Source organism: Crocodylus porosus, unplaced genomic scaffold, assembly GCF_001723895.1.
Source record: "Crocodylus porosus isolate Cpor-Errol unplaced genomic scaffold, CroPor_comp1, whole genome shotgun sequence".
In the NCBI taxonomy this organism is placed as follows: Eukaryota; Metazoa; Chordata; order Crocodylia; family Crocodylidae; genus Crocodylus; species Crocodylus porosus.
In genome coordinates, this window is record NW_017728947.1 from 434,500 (window position 1) to 453,670 (window position 19,171).

Below are 19,171 nucleotides of genomic sequence, written 5' to 3' on the forward strand. Positions count from 1 at the left end.
CCCAGTACATAAGGAAGGCAGCGAGGAGACTTGGGTAACATTTATCTCACAAGTTTTTGCGCTGCCTGGTGCTCTCCTTAAGAGTCAGTGAGCTTTCCCAGAAGTGCAGGCAGCAAGATGGGGGAGAGGGAGGGGGGGGGATGTGTCTGTACATAATTACCCTGAATCTAGCTGAGTTAGCTCTGCCAGGGCTGCTCTTTGTGGTTGGCAGATTTACATCAGGGAGGAGGGCAGCAGAGCTGTCAGTCACGCAGCATCACTTAGCAGCTCTGGAGAGTGTCTGTCTAGGCTAGAGGAGACAGTCTGGCTGCCTCGTGATTTTTGCCCAGTGTACTCTTAAGATGGTTCTCTTAGAAGCACAGACATGAGTGATGGATAGGTTCCTGTCTCCCTGGTGGTGCAGGATTGTTCACCAAGGGAGTTTATTTTCTAGTGCTTTATCCAGACTAGCAGCGAGCATCTCAAATGTTGGGGATTCCAATTGCTCCTCTTGGGAAACTGTTCAGTAGTTGCTGTGCTTCCAGGATGTTAACAAGATCTCTGCTCATTCCAAGGTATTCATTTCTTTGTGATGTGGGGGAAAGGGTAAGAAATGCCAACATGCATAAGAAATGTTAGAGTTGCATGAGAATCTGTTGACTGGATACCAAGGGCCTCGTTCAGGCAACTGCTTGGATTCTGCCCGAGTAAAAACCAGGTAAAAAACGTGAGATTTGGTTTTGTCATAATGTTAACTCCTATTTTTCCCCATGTGCTTTGCACACAGTAATCCCAGCAAGGCAGGTTAGGAAGCATTCTCCCAGATGGGGAAAGGAAGCTATAAACAACGTTCTCTAGGCCGCACGGCAAGTCCAGGTCAGGGCATAGAAGTCAGGGTCTCCTAGTCCTGTGTTCAGTCCACTGGGCCAGTCGTTCCTCTTGGTAGAGAAAGCAGTGCTCCTGGCCATGTCTTCATCCACTGCCTGTGCTCCCATAGCAGAAGCAGAGATTTCAGGAGGGAGGAAACCTCTCCTGCAGGCAGGAATCCTCAGTGTTTCTTCCCCACCTTATGTTTTGAGAATTGGCCTGACTCGTCTCCTGCTCTTCTGCAGCTGAAAGTGAGACTTGAAAGTCAGGGAAGGGGTGAGGAGGTGAAGGTCCTGGGAACTGGCCAGCTCAGCCCGCCACTGTGTCCATCACTCCCTTCAGCAGCAGGCGATAGACCAGTATTTTTTTATTAGGGATCAGTGGAAACTGCTTACAATGAATTCCGGTTCCCAAGAGAACAAGACTGGGCCTGAAGGAAAGAGCAGCATGCTCACTGTGGAGATGATATACTGATATTGCTATGGAGAGAGGGAGACTGATTATGAGGGGAGGGCTGCCTGTAGCCTTGCCGCCTGCTCATGGGGGTGCGTCTCATGTCTGGGCTCTGAGGCACTGCCACAGCAGCCATAGGAGTAAGTCAATTTCTGCCTTTTCTCATAAGTAATTCACAATGAGGAGTGCCCAAACTTTACCAGAATCTGGATCCTGGTGCCAAGTTGCTGAAAGTCTCCAGGCTGTGCCTACTTTTGTCTCCAGTGAATTGTAGCTGGCCCTCATCCAGTGCAAAGGTGGAGCCCATGGAGGTTTCACATTCCAGTATTTAGTGCTGTCTGCAAGGCTCTTCAGGTGATGATGCCGTAACAAAGAGGAGGGTGGGAGTGCGTATGCCACTTTTTGGTTCTGGGACTGTGGGACTGCCAGCCTCTGGTTTGGAACTTATGTCCTACAAGACCAGGCAAATTTTTTGAATGCTTCATGGTTTCCTCCTCCTCCTTGTGACGCAGTCCTTATAGAAAACTGTACGATTCAACATGGAGAAATGTTATAGAAATGAAATCGGGTCGTAGAGAAATGATACACCAAACTGTGTAGTATCCAACAGAGAATGGAATCTGTCCTGTAGTGTGTCATCCATTCCCAAGGAGGGACTACAAGCTCACTCTGTGGGAAGGAGGGCCCTCACCTAGGGAGGGTAGCCTATAGCAAGCAAATCCTAGCTCATGAGACCTTTCCAGGTTGGGCAGCTTAGTCTGATGTAAGTGGGGGATTTTGCAGCTCAGGAGGATGCCATTGTGGGAAGATATCATGGTGATGTATGGTATGAAAATTTAAGCAGAGGAAGTTGGGCTGGATCCTGGCCTGAATCAGCGGTTCCCCTGTTACTCTGCTAAGAAGCTCACTGCCAGTTGGGGATGGACCAGAGCATGGCATGGGCACATAGGCCCTGATTCTTGGTTACCTTGCTTCTCCATTTGAAACTGAGTTGGAGACCTGGGAAAAGATGACTTAAGCCATCTTTGTGCACTGCATGTTCTGGAGCAACAGGAATCCTAAGCCAGCCCCTCATGTCAGAGCACCCTCTAAACTGCTCTAGATGATCCTCCATTTCCCAGGGCTCCTTCTGAGCTCTGGGAAGCAGAGAATAGTTGTATTGTGGTGACCTCCAGCCACGACCCTTTCCCATCCCATCTGGTCTATTTCCTTGCACCCTTGGTCTAATACAGGCTTGTACTGCATCCCTGGGACTGGAAGCCATGGTGACTTGGAGCTTTCTGCATGTCCTTTCACAGCATCTGATGAAACAAACTTGGGTCCATGAAAGCTTGTATGTTCACTCGTGCAGGCTTTCTCTCTCTCTCTCTCTCGCTCTTTCCTTGTAGTTAGTCTTTAAAGATGCTTATGTACCTTACCTTCTTCTTGGAGCCATAGTGCTAGCTGAGGTCCCACGCTGATAAGGGGGCATTTTTCATGGGCTTTCTGAGCAAAACACTTCCACGTCACTGGGCTCTTTTATGGCTGCTAAACTGGACTGTGAAGCTGTGGCGTGCTATTGTTTCTACCAGAACTGGGTTTACAGGATGCTGCTGGCCTGCAAATATAAACTTCATCACTTGTTATCTCTTTCTGCAGGAGCCAGCATTAGAAGGAAGTTGTGCCATCATATCTCCCACTGCTGCTGTTTGGGGCTCCCCCCCACTTTTCTCTCCTCACACACACTACATACAGTGGGGTATGGTTTGAAACTAGGTGCTTAGTTAAAGAGGGAAGGTTTAATGGAGATGTGTAGCATTGGGTTTTTCACAGAGGGGATGGAAGTAATTTCTGGACAGAGTGCTTGACTGTCTTTGCCCTGTTTCAGTTGTCTCCTTTTCCATATTCAGTGAGGCACAAGAGCAAGGTGAGGAAGAGAGAAATCCTCATGGAGATCTGAAAGGTCTCATTTTGGGGTCCACATTTAATTGTGTTAAGTTAGTTCTTGGCATATTTAATTTTTTCCTTGGTCACCAACTTCAGATAATAGCACTGCGCTTGCACTATATCAAATGCTATATAGTCATAAACTATCTTCATAGCTGTTCAAATGCTTCTGTGGTTTAAAGCTTTTTTTCAGAGTTTTAAGACTCCCTGTGCTGAGGTGATAAGTAGCATGATGCATTTTTCTAAACATATCCCAGATCCAGGCCGGCTAGTGATATTTCCATTTTACAAATAGGGAGCAGATATGAAGAGGTTATAGTTGGGTTTTCAGCAGTACCAAGCACCTGCCATTGCCCCTCATTGGTCTAAATTCCTGGAGACATAAGTGATTTGTCAAAGGCTAAGCAACAAGTTACCAGTAAATTTAAACTCCAATAATGTCTAATCCTCAAATTGTTTGGTTTGTATGTGGCAAGCACATGATGTGAAGTCTGCCATGTGCCTGCAATTTAGTGTCTCTGCCAAACATTTGGCTGATGGGGAGGATCCACAGACTCTTAAGATCTACAGAATTTATTTTCTAACTTCTATGAGCTGGGGAGAAGATGGAGAATCATCACTGACACTGGACATGAATCTCCTTCTCACTGCTATTTGCTAAGTTTAAGCTTTGCCTGATGTTGCCTTTTATGGCCTGAGAGCTATTTAATTACTGTGGTGCTGTTCCTCAGAAAATGTCATTATCCATTCCATGTAGCTTCAGGGCAGGTTCTGCACAAGTATCTCTAGGACTGGCTTTCTCTGCTGTTTAATTAAGTCTGTGACTGGGCAAGTAGAGGCAAGTGTGTCTGGCAAAGAGTATGACTTGATGAGCATGTACAAGCCCTCTGAATGCACGTGCATATGTTTTTGTAGCCTGGGTATGCATGCTTGTGCTTGTATTTGGATTGGCAGACAAAATCCGACTGGGTAAGGTAAGATCTCTCAACAAGGGCTTGAGAACTAAACTGTAGGTGCCACCACGCAGGGTAAGGGATTACCTTGCACTTATGTGCAGTGAGGGCTGTTCTCAGTAGAGCTCAGCTCCTGCTCTCCCACTCATTGCCATGTTATCTGGCCCTGAATGATCGTTTTAATCCCACAGGTTGCTCCAGGGACTGTCCAACAATGATACAATTTAAACATGTATTCTCCCCGGTTGTGAAGATGGATTAAGCCAGGATCCAAAGATGCTCTTCTCGCTGGGGCTCTCTGTTGGTTGAGATAGTCACATAACTACAGGAGGACCTCAGCACAGGGCTTTCTTTCCCTATATATCTTAGACATTTCTTCAGCAGTCATCTTGATTGTTGCTGAGGGCAGCCTCAAGAAAGGGGGAACGTCTTTGAAGTGTTTCATTTTAAAGCATTTCCTGAAACATCTGTACATTCCAGCAGTCCTCCAGCGTTCCACAATGCTCTGCTCCCCAATCCCCTCCTCGCCTGTGTCCTTGGGTACCTCTGAAGACCAAGAGACGTGAAGTGATTCCCACTTTCCAGCCCCTTGGCTAGACAGCACAGCCACTGCATTGCTTCACAGCCAGTTTGAAGTGCTTGGTGGGAGTGAGGATTTTGAAGGACTCTGGGATTTGAAACACTCCAAATATGTCTGTTCCTGCCTTCCCAGTTTGTAATGTAATGGCGACACATCTAACCTAGATAGGTCTACCAGCAACCCTTCCTAATGTGGATGCAACCTATAGCAGGCCAAAAAGTGTTTTTGCTGATATGATTTACAACAGTTTGACCAAAATAAGCTGTTACTGCAGAGGCACCTTTATGCTGGTCTGATTGTGCCTTTGCTAAGCCTTTGGCCAGTAAAGAAATTCACAAAAACCTGATACTTACTATGTGCTGGAAAAAGTTTCTAGTATAGATCTATCCTAATATGTACAAGACCTTGAGGGAGGTAGGGAGGTGCATATGTTGTACACATAGGAAACTGAGTAGATCAAGTGACTTGCTCTAGATTTTCAAGGAAGCCAGTGGCAGGGAATTGGAGAAGGGTCTTTTCAATCCCTGTTTTGTGATTCAACCGTCAAACCATCTTAACATGAGCAGCATGCAGCACTGGGATCTTGAATGGTCAATTAACCTGCTGTCCCTCAATTCCTGTCTGTGAAACAAAGATGCTGCTGCTGCTTTTTTCAACTATGTCAACTTAAGTCTGCAAGCTCTTTATGGCAAGGGCTGCCTCTGACTATGTGTAGGTACATCACCGAGAAGAACTGCCTCTTAACCAGGGCACTGTGGCACCCGGAGGTGTCACAAGATCTTTTTAATAGTGCTGCTTAATATTAGTATTGTTAGGTGTGCAGGCCCCTTGCACATGATTCACAAGGTAAATCCAGAGATTTCAAACAAGGATCCATAATATCCAAAACCCTCTGACCCATTGTGGTCTTGCTGAGTTCTCTGTGAAAGAAGAATTGCTCTATTTTTCTGTAGTCAAGAAACAAGTGGAGGCTAAGAGATGGCATTTTCTGAGGGGTGCCTTGAGTCTAACAAGGAGTGACTTGAAGTCTAAAAGGTAGAGAGCCATTAGTACAGCTATTGTAACACAATAATTCCTTATTTCAAGACCTGCCTTTGTTGTGTGAATAAGCGCCATCACCCCCTCTTCCCTTTTAGAGGTAGAATGGATTTTTATTGCTGTTCATTGGGAAAACTGTTGGACTAAGTAATCTGTAGTGTAGCAGTGCTTTTAGCCAGAGGGGCCTCTGCCACCAGCCATTTTTTCAATCAATGAAGCAAAACGTTTTCTATTAGGAAGCTCATCTCTAGTTAATATATTTATGTCCCTGTAAATGCACCCACACAGCATAGCTAGCTATTTTCCAGCCATTTGCTAGTTCATTCATAATTCTCAATGCGATAGAGGAACCTGCTGTAAACATTTCTTTTAATAGGCAATTGTTATAGTTCTGTTTTCCCCCCCTGGTGCTTGAAATCAAATATAATTGTGTGTGTTTAGTGCTGCTGTTCTTAAATCATCTTCTCCAATTTCAGGAAGGGTTTAAAAAACAGTTCTGATTCAAAGAGCAACAGTCAGTGGAAGGACTCCTTTTTCCTTCAAGGAAGATTGGAGGAGCATCCCCTAAGGCTCATTTTTCAAGGTATTCATGTGCCAAGCAGTGGGGGTGAGGTGCCTGAATCCCTTGGAGTGTATGGGCCTGAACATCTAGAGTCATCTATAGTGCTCCCATTTGAAGAAGTATGCTGCCTATACCCCAAAGATGTACAAGGAAGATATGGGTGGCTAGCACCACTCAGGATCATCTCTTTACATCCTGCATGAGCTTGATATTCATTAAAATGCATCATTCCTTTGTCATTCTCTCCCATCTGAAGACCTGTGTTGCTTCCTACAGGGCAGTCTGAATGGCCTCTTGCAGGGGGTAAACCCATCCTGTCTGATGTAAGGGGAAAATATTTGCTACATGGATCTAGAGAGAAGCACGTACTTCCCTGAATAGTTTTCTCTGTTAGTCATGAAGCACACAGGGGCAGCCTGTCCCATAAACGCTGTTCCCAGCTAGGAGGGATAGATCAAATAGGAGACAGCAGTGATTGCTCTGTAATTCATGCAAAGGCGGTAGCCCATGAATCATTGAGCTTCATAAACCTGCAGCTGTTCCCTGCCAGCTCTCTGGAAACAGAGCAGAAGCCCTTCAATGTGCTATTATAGCTCCCCTCCTCCAAGAAGCAAAGCTTCCTTCTGCAGGGATGTGTAGAAAGCTCCTAGGTGGGCTTCTACAGGGGCTTCTGTGTAAGAACAGAGGAAAATTTATTTTAGGCCTCACACCGTGGCAGAAGGTTTTGGTGCAGAGGATGCGCCAGAAATCACCTTTCCCCAAGAGTCAGTTGGGTGTTAGGATGTCTGTTCCATCCCCCATCCCTTCCTCACAGTGAGATTCTGCCGAGTCTGGCATCTCCCAGGTCTCGGTTAAGAGGTGTAAATCAATATGGAGCCAAGGTGCTTTATACCAGCTGGAGTTCTGCACCAGGGTGGAGCTATTGAAATGCTGTTGCTGGGTGGCTTTTTCTAATGGTGTAATTTTTCCTGTTCTTCAGTGAAGATGTCACTAAAAGCCTGGGCGTGGGGGAGGGGAAAGCACCATCGTCCAGCTATACTGGGTTAAGTATATATCTGATCCTCCTGACCTTATGAGGAATGGATGCATTGTTCAAAATGTAGGGGCGTGAATCAGCCAGTGGAAATAATGCTTTATACCAGCTGAAGATCTGGCCCATGGTAGTATCCTATGAATAGAGAATGGGAGACTTTTGCTTGTTTCTCATCACTAGTATTAGAATAGCATTGGGAGACTCCCACCAAGAATGGAACTCCATTGTTTGTAGGCCTGGACAAATGCATGCTGAGAGGCCTACCTTGTCCCAAGGGGGTTATAGTCTAAACGGATAAGACAAAGAGTGGAAGAGGAAATGGAATAATTAAGCATAACTTTTCCAAGGTCTTATGGAATGGAATGGTCATGTCAGAGGCAAGGAGAGAGAATAGCCTCTTTTAATTCCCTTTCAGTACGTTATGTGCTACCCTGTGTTTTCCCTGCTCTCCTACTTGGGCTGATCTCTCCTTGTAATGTCAAGTCCTGAGATAGCCAAGTGACTCTTGGAATGGGCAGGGAAAGGCCTGCTTCACTTTCCCTGATTGTTTTAGCATTGATATTCCTGTGTGTAGCCTTATATTACGTGCATTGTTTGGGACCTTATTGCTCTATCTGTCAGGAATCTTTTACTCCCAAAGCACTGTGTGGGTGAAAGGGCACTTGCCCTGTGCCTTGTCCACAGAGCAGATCAGTGCTATTGGTATTAGATTCCATTCCCTAGGCGTTACCCTTGCAGGTCTGGGCTGGGGCATGTGGGCAGGGCAGTGTGTAGGAGTTTGTCCCGCTGCTATGCTTGTTTGCAAGAACAAAGATGCAGGGGCTGTGACTGTTCCTTTCTCTGAGCATTAAATTCACAGGGAACCTCTCTGCCACATTATAAACCTGTTCAGAACATATGGCACCACCAACATCCACTCCCCCGTGCTTTTGCTCGACAGTGTAGTAATTAATCTTATTCGGCGCATCAGCAGAGTTGTATGAAAGCCAGGAGCCTCCCGGTTAGTTGCTTTGATAGATATTGTCATCTTGGAGCTATTCCTTTCCCAAGTGAAATGATTCTGTGTGGTGCTGTCGGATCCTAATCTGAAGGAAAACGTCTTCCTGTGAAACGGGGCAGAAGCACAGGCTTGGATGGATCAGCTCTAGGATAGAGCACATTCCCACCCCTGCATTTCCGTGGGTTTGGTGTACTGGTTTCTTAAAGCACTGGCTCAATTTGGGTGTGGGGACAAGCCACTTTGGTTCTCTCTGTAAATAAAATGCAGTTACATATCTGAGGGGGTGACTGCCATTCCTCACCCGCCTCCAGTAGAGAGCCAGACTGCAGGAACAGTTGAGGGATGCAGAGCCACAGTCAGGACATTGATTGAGTGTCCCATGTGCCAACCGACAGATATGGTGACTGCAGCCAATACCTTGAATGGCAGCCAGTGCAGGGGTCAGGTAGCCCTGCTGGGTCCTCCTGGGTTAGGGGGTGACCAGTTTCATGGTGATTTCAGTAGTAGCCCTAAGTATAGCATAGCGTACCAGCCTGAGGATGAAGGTGTGGAGAGGAAAGGCTTTTACTAGGGGTACACTGATAAAGATTTCTTGGCTGATACCAATAGCTGATTTTTAACCAACCGTATCAGCCAATACCGATGTGTGATTAGCCACTTTTTAGTAATAATGCAAGGCATTTTAAACTAGTGACCTAAACGAACCTTTTTTTTTCCTGGTGGACTCCAGCAGCCTCTGGCTGGCGTCACGTGTATCAGCATCCTGGTGCTTAAAATTGGAAGTGGGGGGGTACTTGAACTAAAGCTCGTTGAATGAGCTTTAGTTCAAGTGCTGCTACCACCATTTTTTAAGCCCAGGGATGCTTTTAAGTGGAGCAGAGCTGAGTGGGAGCAGATGTGGGCTGTCCAATATGGGCTTGTGAATCTCCATCCTGCTGTCTTTGCCCTAGGAGCCCTGTGCTGGCCATGTGCCCCCTGACCACCTGGCAGTGGGGGGCACAACTCGCCATTCCCACTGATGATAGGTGGGCAGGGGGCACACAGCTGGTGCAGGGCTCCCAAGGGAAAGACAGCAGAGCAGAAAGCTCTGAGTTCACAGCAAGCAGTCAGCATCCACCCTGTGCACAAATCTGTGAGGGCACATGCCCCCTGCAGTGCCTCCTTCTGAGGGTGCATGCAGCGGTTGGGGAGCTGCCCCTCCCCCTTCCCCCATGGACAAGCCACCCATGGCTCTGTACTACTCCCTGCCATGGCCCTGGGTCCCATGCACCACCCTGACTGGGAAGCACCCCAGACTATGCCCCACTCCTTCCCTCACCGTGGGGGCCTGGATCTGCCCCCCCGCTTCCTTCCCCCATGCCCCTTCCCGTTCCACAGACTTACCTGCAGGGAGTTTCTCTCCATGCTGCCCAGCTGTATACCTGGCCACGTGCATGCATGCAGCTGCGCACATGCATGTGGGCCCTGTGTCCCACTTCTTGCAGCCCCAAGCAGGACATCTTGCAGACTAGAATGCTGCCTGCCTGCAAGGGGAAACCTGCCGTTTCCCGAGGAAGCCCAGGCATCTGGGGGCTCCAGCCCCACAGGGGGAGGGAATTCAGGTGTCCAGGGATCTGGCCAGAAGGCATAATTATCAATAAGCATTATCAGCTACAATGGCCCAAAAAAAGCTGATAGCCAGTAATGTAATTTCCCTTTTTTTGATGCCGATCTGATAGGCAACTGATATACCGGTGCACCTCTAGCTTTTACATTGCCGCTAAGTTGACTGTAAGTAGAATAGTTCTATAGCTACAGTGCTAATGACCCTGTGTTCAGCTCTGTGCAAATGCAGCTATCCTGCCTTTATGCTAGGCATTAGTTGACTGCTACTGTCCAGGGCCTATCACAGGGGGGACCAGGATGGCCATTTGTCCTGGGCCTCTCATTCACAGAGAGCCTCAGATTTAGACTTTTGACATTATCTCCAAATGAGGTTATACATACAGACACAGAGATTCACTGTCAGGATTGAAAGAAAAAGACGTTCATCATACAACTTTAAACTTGTGTCCCATTACTGGGCCATACTGCCTGTAGTGCACTATGAATTAATATTTTTTTAATATACCAGGAGCCTCAAAAAGTGGAAGTGGCCCAGGCCTCTCTTGACCTCTGTGAGGGCTGCTACTGTCTGACACAATAAGATCACAGTGCAGGCACATACTTCTTACATGTGACTGCTAGGACCTAATTTAAGGCCCTGTTTCTACCGAGGGATTTTTTTTGTGGCCCAACCACTCTCAGTCCAAGTCCATCGCAAGCCTTGCATGCTGCATCTTCAAAAGGGACTTCAACTTGCTTGTGGTTACACTGGTCTAAATTTCCAGGGTGTGGGGAAGCCCAAATTTGGGTTCCATAGGAAACTTTTCAGTTGTCCATCTCCCTGCTCCTTTGTTTGGGAGAAATCTTGCTGGTCTGAGCGGAGTGCAATATGTTCTGCACCAGACAGACAGAAGGTGAGCTGCCAGCACCTCTCTTTGCTTGCTGTGAGGGGATGAAGGAAGGACCCTTAAGCTGGTAGGGAAAGTAAGGAGGGATGCTGATACCAGTGCCCCAGGTGATATTTGGGGCAACTGATAGTGATCAGAATCTTGTGAGGGGGCAAGAACCTCTGTTGGCATCAGTTGATCCCAGGGGAGTTAGGCTGACTCGCACCTTGTTGGCCATGAGTTGTTTCTTACGTGAATAAAAGTCTGGAAGACCAATCTGATACAGCCCAATTTGGTTTATTGATTAGAACTATAAAAGACCATAACCAATTGGTGTCATAGAGTGTGTTACCAATTCTGTATCTGTAGCAACACTGCAGCAGTTAAAATAGAGCCAGCTCAGCTATACTGTTTTACAATCTCTTTTCTTCTATCCCACTTTTTTCAACATAGAGCTCTGTGGACTTCAGCTTACCCAAATCTACTTAAGTACCAGAATATCAGTATGGGGCGCACACATCATCACAACTGGTAGCTGTCTGGCAATCTTAAAAATGGAAACATAATAGTGCACATCAATCTTCAATAGTTGATACAGAGAAGAAAACCATTACCAAATGAGTTAAAAATAGGTACCTAAACATATATCATTGGTTAACTTAATGGTATGCATTTTTAGTTGTTTTAAATGACAGTCTGCAGCAGATTCAGTTCCCAGAGTCCCCAATGAAGAGCATACCTAATCTCCAGTGCCATGCAGGAGCTTTGACTGCTATTGACTTGCAAATGCTTCCAAGTTAATGTGTGTTTTGTGGCATTGTATAGCTAGTAGATAATGTGAAACCAGTTTGCATGTGCCTCTCTCTCCTAGCATTGGTTATGATCAACTCCTAAGAACCAGAGCTGACTCAGGGAAAGGGCCTAGATGACCTGGTGCACACAGTTGGAAAGAGAATCTACAATTAGCTATTGTGATTCATTGCTCTAAGATACCATTTTTCAGGGATTTAGAAAATAATTGGGTCTTTGAATGAATAACAGAGTTATTCAGAGTTGGAATATTAAGGGTTAAAAATTATTAGGGGCTAAAAAATACCCAAGAGTGTTGGAAAGTTTATGAACCCATCTGCTTAAAGCAAACTTTGTTAAATTATGGAGGTCAGGAGGGATTTTTCCCTGTGGATATGTTATTCCATAAATGCAACTGGACAAGATAGAGCACTTACCTGATCTGATCAATCCATTCCTATGAGAAGGATTAACACAAACAGATGAAGACTAGGGCAGAGGTAGATGTGGTTTGGTTTTGTTGGCACAGTTGTGTTGGTTTCTGCTGGAGGTGGTGGATTTTAGGGAAGGGCCAAGTCCTCTAGATGCTGGCTAGGATGAGATAATTTTAATCCTCCTGGGTACATCAGACATGCCTCTTCATGTCTATGAAATGCCTCTCCATTCCCTGACATTCCAGTGAAGTTGGTCCAGATTAATATAAATCTAAGATGCAGCTTGGAACATGTGAACGAGTCCGTCCCTCGTCGGGTGACTCGGTTCCAGTATCCCCTCTTTAGGTCACCGGTCTCTTCTCCTTTTCTCTGCCTCCTCCACGCCTCCTGAGAGCCGCGCTCGCAGCGCCGTCCCCGCGGCTCGGGTCTGTGCAGTGGGGATCCGCCTTGCTGCTTCCTTCCTGCCGACTGGGAACCACCCTGGCAGCTCCAGCTTGGCGTTGCCACGCTGGGTGGCGTGGATCCGCCCCTCCGCTTCCGGTCCCACCGCTTGCCGCCTCTGTACAGATCTCAGGCTCTCTTTTAAACTTCCCGCTTCATCCGGGCGCCTGGACCGGGTAAGTAATTGCTCCGCCCCCTGCGCCCGGGCCGAAGGAGCCTTCCGGGGCCCCCTAGTCCGGGTAACTCCCGGATACTTCCCACCCCTGAAGATATTACTTAGGGGTCTGGTGGCTGGATCTTTCGACCCCGGCTCCCTGCGGCCTTCCTCCCCACACCTGGACAGGAAGTCTGCCACCACATTTAGCTTCCCCGGTTTATAGGCCAGCTGGAAGCGAAAAGGTTGGAGGGCTAGTGCCCACCGCATTATTCGGGCATTTTACCCACCTTTGGGTATCCTCTTCGAGATCATTAATAAATTGCTCGAGCAGGATTTGATCACAAACTTGCTCCTTGGATAACAGCTCCAGCCTCAACCATTTATTCAAAAGGTCTGCCAAGCATTGCCAGAGTGCGCGAGGGGACTTTCTCTCCCCTGTCTTCCTTGCATGAAAGGCTTGGCGATGTCTTTCTGGTGTAATTTCCAGTCGGTGTAATATCTCGGTTTTTACTTTGTCATAGTCTAGTGCGTCTGTCCGTGACATTTCCCTATAGGCCGCTTGTGCCGGACCTATCAACAGTGTCCCTAGTTGACCCGCCCACTTGGTCTTCTCGATACCTGCTGCTAATGTGGCTCTTTCAGATATTTCCAGGAAGGCATCAGGGTCATCCTCTTTCATCATCTTGGGCATACGACATTCGCCGAGCCCCTTGTGTGTCCATAACTGTTGCTGCAACATGCGTTCTTGCAGCGAGGTCTGACGCATAGCCTGTTGTTGCTGCTGCTGTAATACTTGTACCAGCAGGCTCATGACCTGCTGCAGAGTCTCCGTACCGGTTAAGCTGGTCTGGTGCTCCATTGCTCTCGCCCACTGGCGTCAGGAAGGCCACTGCCGGACAAATATCCGAAAAAGAAAACCGAACAGTTCCCAGCTAATCCAACACTGTGAACGAGTCCGTCCCTCGTCCGGTGACTCGGTTCTAGTATCCCCTCTTTAGGTCACCGGTCTCTTCTCCTTTTCTCTTGGTCTCTCTTTGCGCCCGCCACGCTCGCCTGCCACGACTTTGATGTTATTCCTGGTTCAGTTGGATCTTTCTGTGCGGCACGTGCAAGAGTGTCCAATAATGAGACTGGTGCGTCTGTGGGGACTTCTGAGGGCTCCTCCTCCCCTACACCCTTGCCCGGTCCTCCGGGTTGAGCGTCCTCACCGCTCCCCTTAAGTAAAGCTGAGACTTCTTTTCAGGGTACTGTGGAGTAAGTCCCCGCTGCCTCTGGCCTCAGTCCAGGGGGTCCCCGCTACTTCCTCCCCTGCGTCGTATGGTGTGGTCACCACCTGGGGTCTATCCGCCTTGGCCGGCCCCAGGCTTGTGTTACTCCCTCTGCCCACCGGGTATTGCAATTCCCAGGTGCCTGACTCACCACCGGATCCCCGGGTTCCCACCGGCCGTCCTTCCTCACCGGATCGTCCGGGTTCCGTGCCAGATGGCGAATACTCGCTCCTCTGCATCTGTGTCCGTGACCACGGTCCCTGTTGGCCACTCTGGCTCAGCGGGTCCTCGCTGGTTGGCGTGGATCCACCCTTCCTCCCTCTTGCCTGCGGCTGCGGACCACGTTGTCTGACCGGGCTCTGCTGTTCTGGGCTGGGCGTGGTAGCCACGCTCCTCCACGCCCTCGCTGGCGTCCGGAGTCCCCGCTGGCAGCTCTGGCTCGGTGGCCCCACGCTGGGTGGAGTGGATCCGCCCCTCCGTTCCCTTACCGGTGGCTGGAAGTCCTCTGGTCAGCCCCGGCTTCGTGGCTTTGTGCTGGGCGGCGTGGATCCGCCCCTCTGCCTCCTCCGCGCCTCCTGAGAGCCGCGCTCGCAGCGCCGTCCCCGCGGCTTGGGTCTGTGCAGTGGGGATCCGTCTCGCTGCTTCCTCTCCGCCGACTGGGGACCACCCTGGCAGCTCTGCCTTGGCGTTGCCACGCTGGGCGGCGTGGATCCGCCCCTCCGCTTCTGGTCCCACTGCTTGCCGCCTCTGTACAGATCTCGGGCTCTCTTTTAAACTTCCCGCTTCATCCGGGTGCCTGGACTGGGTAAGTAATTGTTCCGCCCCCTGCGCCTGGGCCGAAGGAGCCTCCCAGGGCCCCCTAGTCCGGGTAACTCCCGGACAGAACAGGAGTAGGATTTCATTTCCTTAGTTTAAATAGGAAAAAATTGGGGTAGAGGTGCGTGGTTGGAGGCTGTGTCCATTTTTTCCCATAGGGGTAGATGTGTTTTGTCCCCCAGAAAGTGTGTAATATAAAGCAGTGATCCTTAACCAGGGTGCCGTGAGATCCTTTTAAGGGTGCCATGCAATGCTAGCACTGTTAGGTGTACAAACATGATTCATAAGACAAACCCAGAGATTTCAAATAGGAAACCATAGTGTTAAAACATTCTGATCTATTGTGATTTTTCTTAGTTCTTTCCAAGAGATTTGCTCTGTTATTTTTCTGTAGTGAAAAAAAATAGAATGAAAACTAAGGGCTAGCATTTTCTGAGGGGTCCCTCAAATCTGTTGAGGGGTTCCTGGAGTCTAAAATGGTTAAGAACCACCAATCTAAAGATGTGTCACAAGAAGTAGTAGCAGGAAGAAAGAGAAGATAATGGAAAAAGCTAACTTGATAAGATCACATGGCTACACTATCCGTTTCTCATCCTGTCAGAAGTCGGCTTTCCTGAAGTCGAGGACTTCAGTGTTGCTGACTGACTTGCCAGCTTTACAGCGGATGGTGAAGATGATCAGCTCATGGCTGCTGTCACCCAGCTTCCTATCGATCATTAGTTCGCCGATTAGGTCATCCCGAGTAGCCAGTACCAGGTCAAGCAGCGCTTCACCTCTCGTTTTCCCTTAGACTTCTTGAGTCAGCTAGGGGTCATCTACGCATGATAGGAAGCTTTGCGACCACTCGGATTTTGCTGAGTGATCCTCCCATGAGATGTCCGGGTAATTGAAGTCACCCATGACAACCAAGGTCCTGGAGCAAGCGGCCTCAGTCAGTTCTCAGGCGAACTCCTGGTCAAGCTCTTGACTTTGGGTGGGAGGTCTGTAGTAGACTCCCACCATTGTGTCCCCTGTGCCATGTTCCCCACGGATTTTAACCCAGAGGGTCTCCAGTCGTCCACCCTGGTCACCAACATCGGCTTGCAGGGACATGTAGCTTTCCTTAACGTAGAGAGCTACACCCCCGTCCCTTTTATCTACATGATCCCTCCTATACAGGGAATAGCCATCTATACCCATGGTCCAGTCATGGGTGGAGTCCCACCAGGTCTCTGTTATCCCTATGATGTCATAATTCTTTGCGTTAAGCAGGAGGACGAGTTTCTCCTGCTTATTACCCAAGCTCCTGGCATTTGTGTATAGGCAGGCAAGTGTGCCCTTGGGGGCTCTTGCCTTGCCCAAAGATTGTACCAGGACTGGGGCAGGTGTGGGCTCCCTTAAGCGCCTTGGCCTGCTGGCTTTGCAAGGGTTGCTCAGCAGGCCAGCAGTGGTAGTAGACCCCTGTCCCCCAGCAGGCTTAGTTTAAAGCCTGGTGGAGCAGGTCAGCCATCTGGCTGAGAAGAGCCTCCTCCCCAGGGGAGAGAGGTGGAGGCCATCTCTTCCCAGCAGTTCGCTGCCTCTCTTGCCAAAGAGCGGGCTGTGGTCATGGAAGCCAAAGCTTTCCCGATGACACCAGCGCTGCAGTCTTTGGTTCACTATGTGGATCCTCCTCTCCCTCCTCAGCCTATACCCCAAGACTGGGAGGATCGAAGAGAACATCACCTATGCCCCCAGTCCCTTTAGCCCTGCACCCAAATCCCCGTAGCGCCTCATGACCCAGCCAATTACAAGATTTTTGCAAAAAAAAAAAGCTTTAATTGCAAGCTTTCAGGCACAAACACCCTTCAACAGGCATTGGAGAAAAGATTGTAAAAGTTCTCCTGGATACCTTTGGAGAGGCTTTTAGGAGTGATGGGTGTATTCAGGCAGATGTTGATGCTGCATGAGAGGGAAGCAAGGGAAAACTAGCAGTCTTGCAAAATACCTTTTTTTTTGCTATTTCAGGGACCTGCTAAACCGGGAAGATGCGTGAGTACACTGAGAAGAAGGAGACATGTGGGACCATCTGTCTCAAGTATTTGCTCTTCATCTTCAACTTCTTCTTCTGGGTAAGATGCTTGTTCACTCTGTCTATCCACTTGTGTGCCTCACACTTTAGTGGGTGCCTCCATTGTTTCAGTGGCAAAGGTAGCAAGATATATAGCACGTGGGAATTCCTAGCTCTAGCAACGTCACTAGCAAAACACTTGCTGCCTTCAGCGAGGCCAGGGTTTCACCATACATGTCTGACTATACACATCATGGTGAAGTTAGGGGAAGATTGTAACCTATTTGGCCATCAGTAGGCCCTGAAACAATTGGGTATGGACAATTCAGTGGCCTGAAAAGCCACTGCTCACCCAGTTGAGCAAGCGACTATTCTGGAGATATCTTCTCCAGGGGTACTTGTGGCCAAGAAGCTCAGTCACATCAATAGAAGGGCATCTCAAATGCTGACAGTAGAATGAAGATGGCTAGGTCAGGATAATTGGGGTACTCCTTGTGACTGTTTCTAAACTAAAGTTTTCCTCCTTGAGTTAATTGATGGCCAAGACATTGGCCTAGAGGTAATCTATAAATGTTTGTTGTCTGGAACAAACAATTTGAGTGTCCATACAAAGGAATTAAGTAGCTGAAGTTAATTCCTGTTTTGTCATATTTCTGTGCTCATTAGGCCTGTGCAAGTCAGCAGCAATCTAATCTGGCTTCGGATCCGGCTGCTTCGGGTGGCCGCAATCTGATCTGGAGCTCTGGATTGGGTTTCCGTCTTGATCCTGCCAAAGCAGCTCCGAAGCTTCGGAGTCGCCTCAAGGATCCGGCCATAGGGTATAACGGTGGAATCAATGAAATATCTATAACTTTGTTGTTTTTTGTCTGATTTGGATGAAACTTGCAGGGATGGTACCTCTGCTGAGAGCATGAAACCTGCCAAGTTTCAAGAAGATCAGTGCAGGGGTTTGGGGGGAACTGTACCCCAAATTCTTGAAAGCAAAGCTCCTGTCACGTCTATATGTTACAACGCAGGGGGGTGAAAACTGCAGGGCTAGCAGCTCTTACGGAGGCCACAAAGCCAAGTTTCAAGAAGAACGGTGCAGGGGCTTGGAGGGAACTGCACCTCAAGCCGCAGACAAGCAAAACTCGTTCCATGGGTGACCCTGCATGTGTTCAGGCGCAGTGGGGTGACAGCTGCAGGGATGGTGGCCCCTGCCGTGATGCCTGCCAGCTGTGGAGAAGATCGGTGCAGGGGGTTTCTGGGGCCCTGCACCCCTGGCTGGTGACAGACAAAACCTGTGCCAAAACTGTCAGTCTTGGGGCAGTTGATTGTCTGTATTGAGTCTTTCCTCTCCTTAGCCTGGTTTTGTAGGTGCTAATTGATGTTTCTTAAGTTATGTAGTAGCTAGGTCCTGTGATGATTGATTGATTGGTAACTGGTAACACAGCAGCTTAGCAGCCAGGCCTGCAGCAGTGTCTCCTCTCCCCACCCCCGACAGAAACAGTCAGTCCCACAAGCACCCATGGCACGAGTTTTGCTTGTCTGCTGCTTGAGGAGCAGTTCCCCCCAACCCCTGCACCAATCTTCTTGAAAGTTGGCTGGCTTTGTGGTCTCAGCATAGGCTATCACTCCTGCATTTTTCATCCCGCTATGTTGTAACGCCTAGACGTGACATGAGTTTTGCTTTCAAGAATTTGGGGTGCTGTTCTCCCCAAACCTCTGTACTGATCTTGAAACCTGGCAGGCTTCATCCTCTCTGCAGAGTCTACCACCCCTGAAAATTTCATCCAGCTTGGACAAAAAACAACAAAGTTATAGGTATTTTATTGTTTCCCCGTTATACCCTATGGCTGGATCTCCGAGGCAGCTCTGAAGCTCTTTGGGAAGCTGCATGAGGCGGCGCTTCAACCCAGACATGCTGCTTCGGACTTCGAAGCATCCGAAGCTTCTCGGGATCCAAACCTCTGTCCGAAGCCTCACACAGCCATAGTGCTTGTGTCCAGACTGAATTCCTGCTTCTGATGATCTTTCCTTTTTTTACTGTTGCCCAGTCCAGGAGGGAAGGAACAAGGCACCATTGCCATTTAGAAGTAGTTGGGATTGCTCCTTGATCAGCCAGCAGGGGTGTAAAGCTCTGCTGCTTCATACCCTGCTTAGCTGGATGTTTTTTTGAATCCCCATGCAAAAGCCAGGTTAAGTTTGGAAAGGCATAACACCATGCATATGTGGCAGACAGATTCCCCAGCTAGTGACATCCTTTTCCAGTTTGAACACTAAGCTCAGACTCTGTCAGCTTCCTTACCCAGGACCTGGGGAAGAGAGAAAGAGTCTGCTCATTTAGGACCTGATCCAACTCTGCTTGAAATCTGCCAGGAGCCTTTATGTTGACTTAA

At 48.5% G+C, this 19,171-nt stretch overlaps 1 protein-coding gene across 2 annotated transcripts in view; it reads left to right on the forward strand.

The window, feature by feature from the left end:
* CD151 (CD151 molecule (Raph blood group)) overlaps nt 1-19,171 on the forward strand; it is a 57,797-nt gene that overhangs the window by 16,935 nt on the left and 21,691 nt on the right. The window contains exons 2-3 of one of the 2 annotated variants that reach the window (XM_019551397.1): nt 6,273-6,379; nt 16,751-16,854. In XM_019551397.1, the coding sequence (XP_019406942.1) occupies nt 16,771-16,854 (84 nt within the window). In that variant the 5' untranslated portion in view covers nt 6,273-6,379; nt 16,751-16,770. The remainder of the gene's footprint in view (nt 1-6,272; nt 6,380-16,750; nt 16,855-19,171) is intronic. The other variant, XM_019551398.1, reaches the window with a different exon arrangement.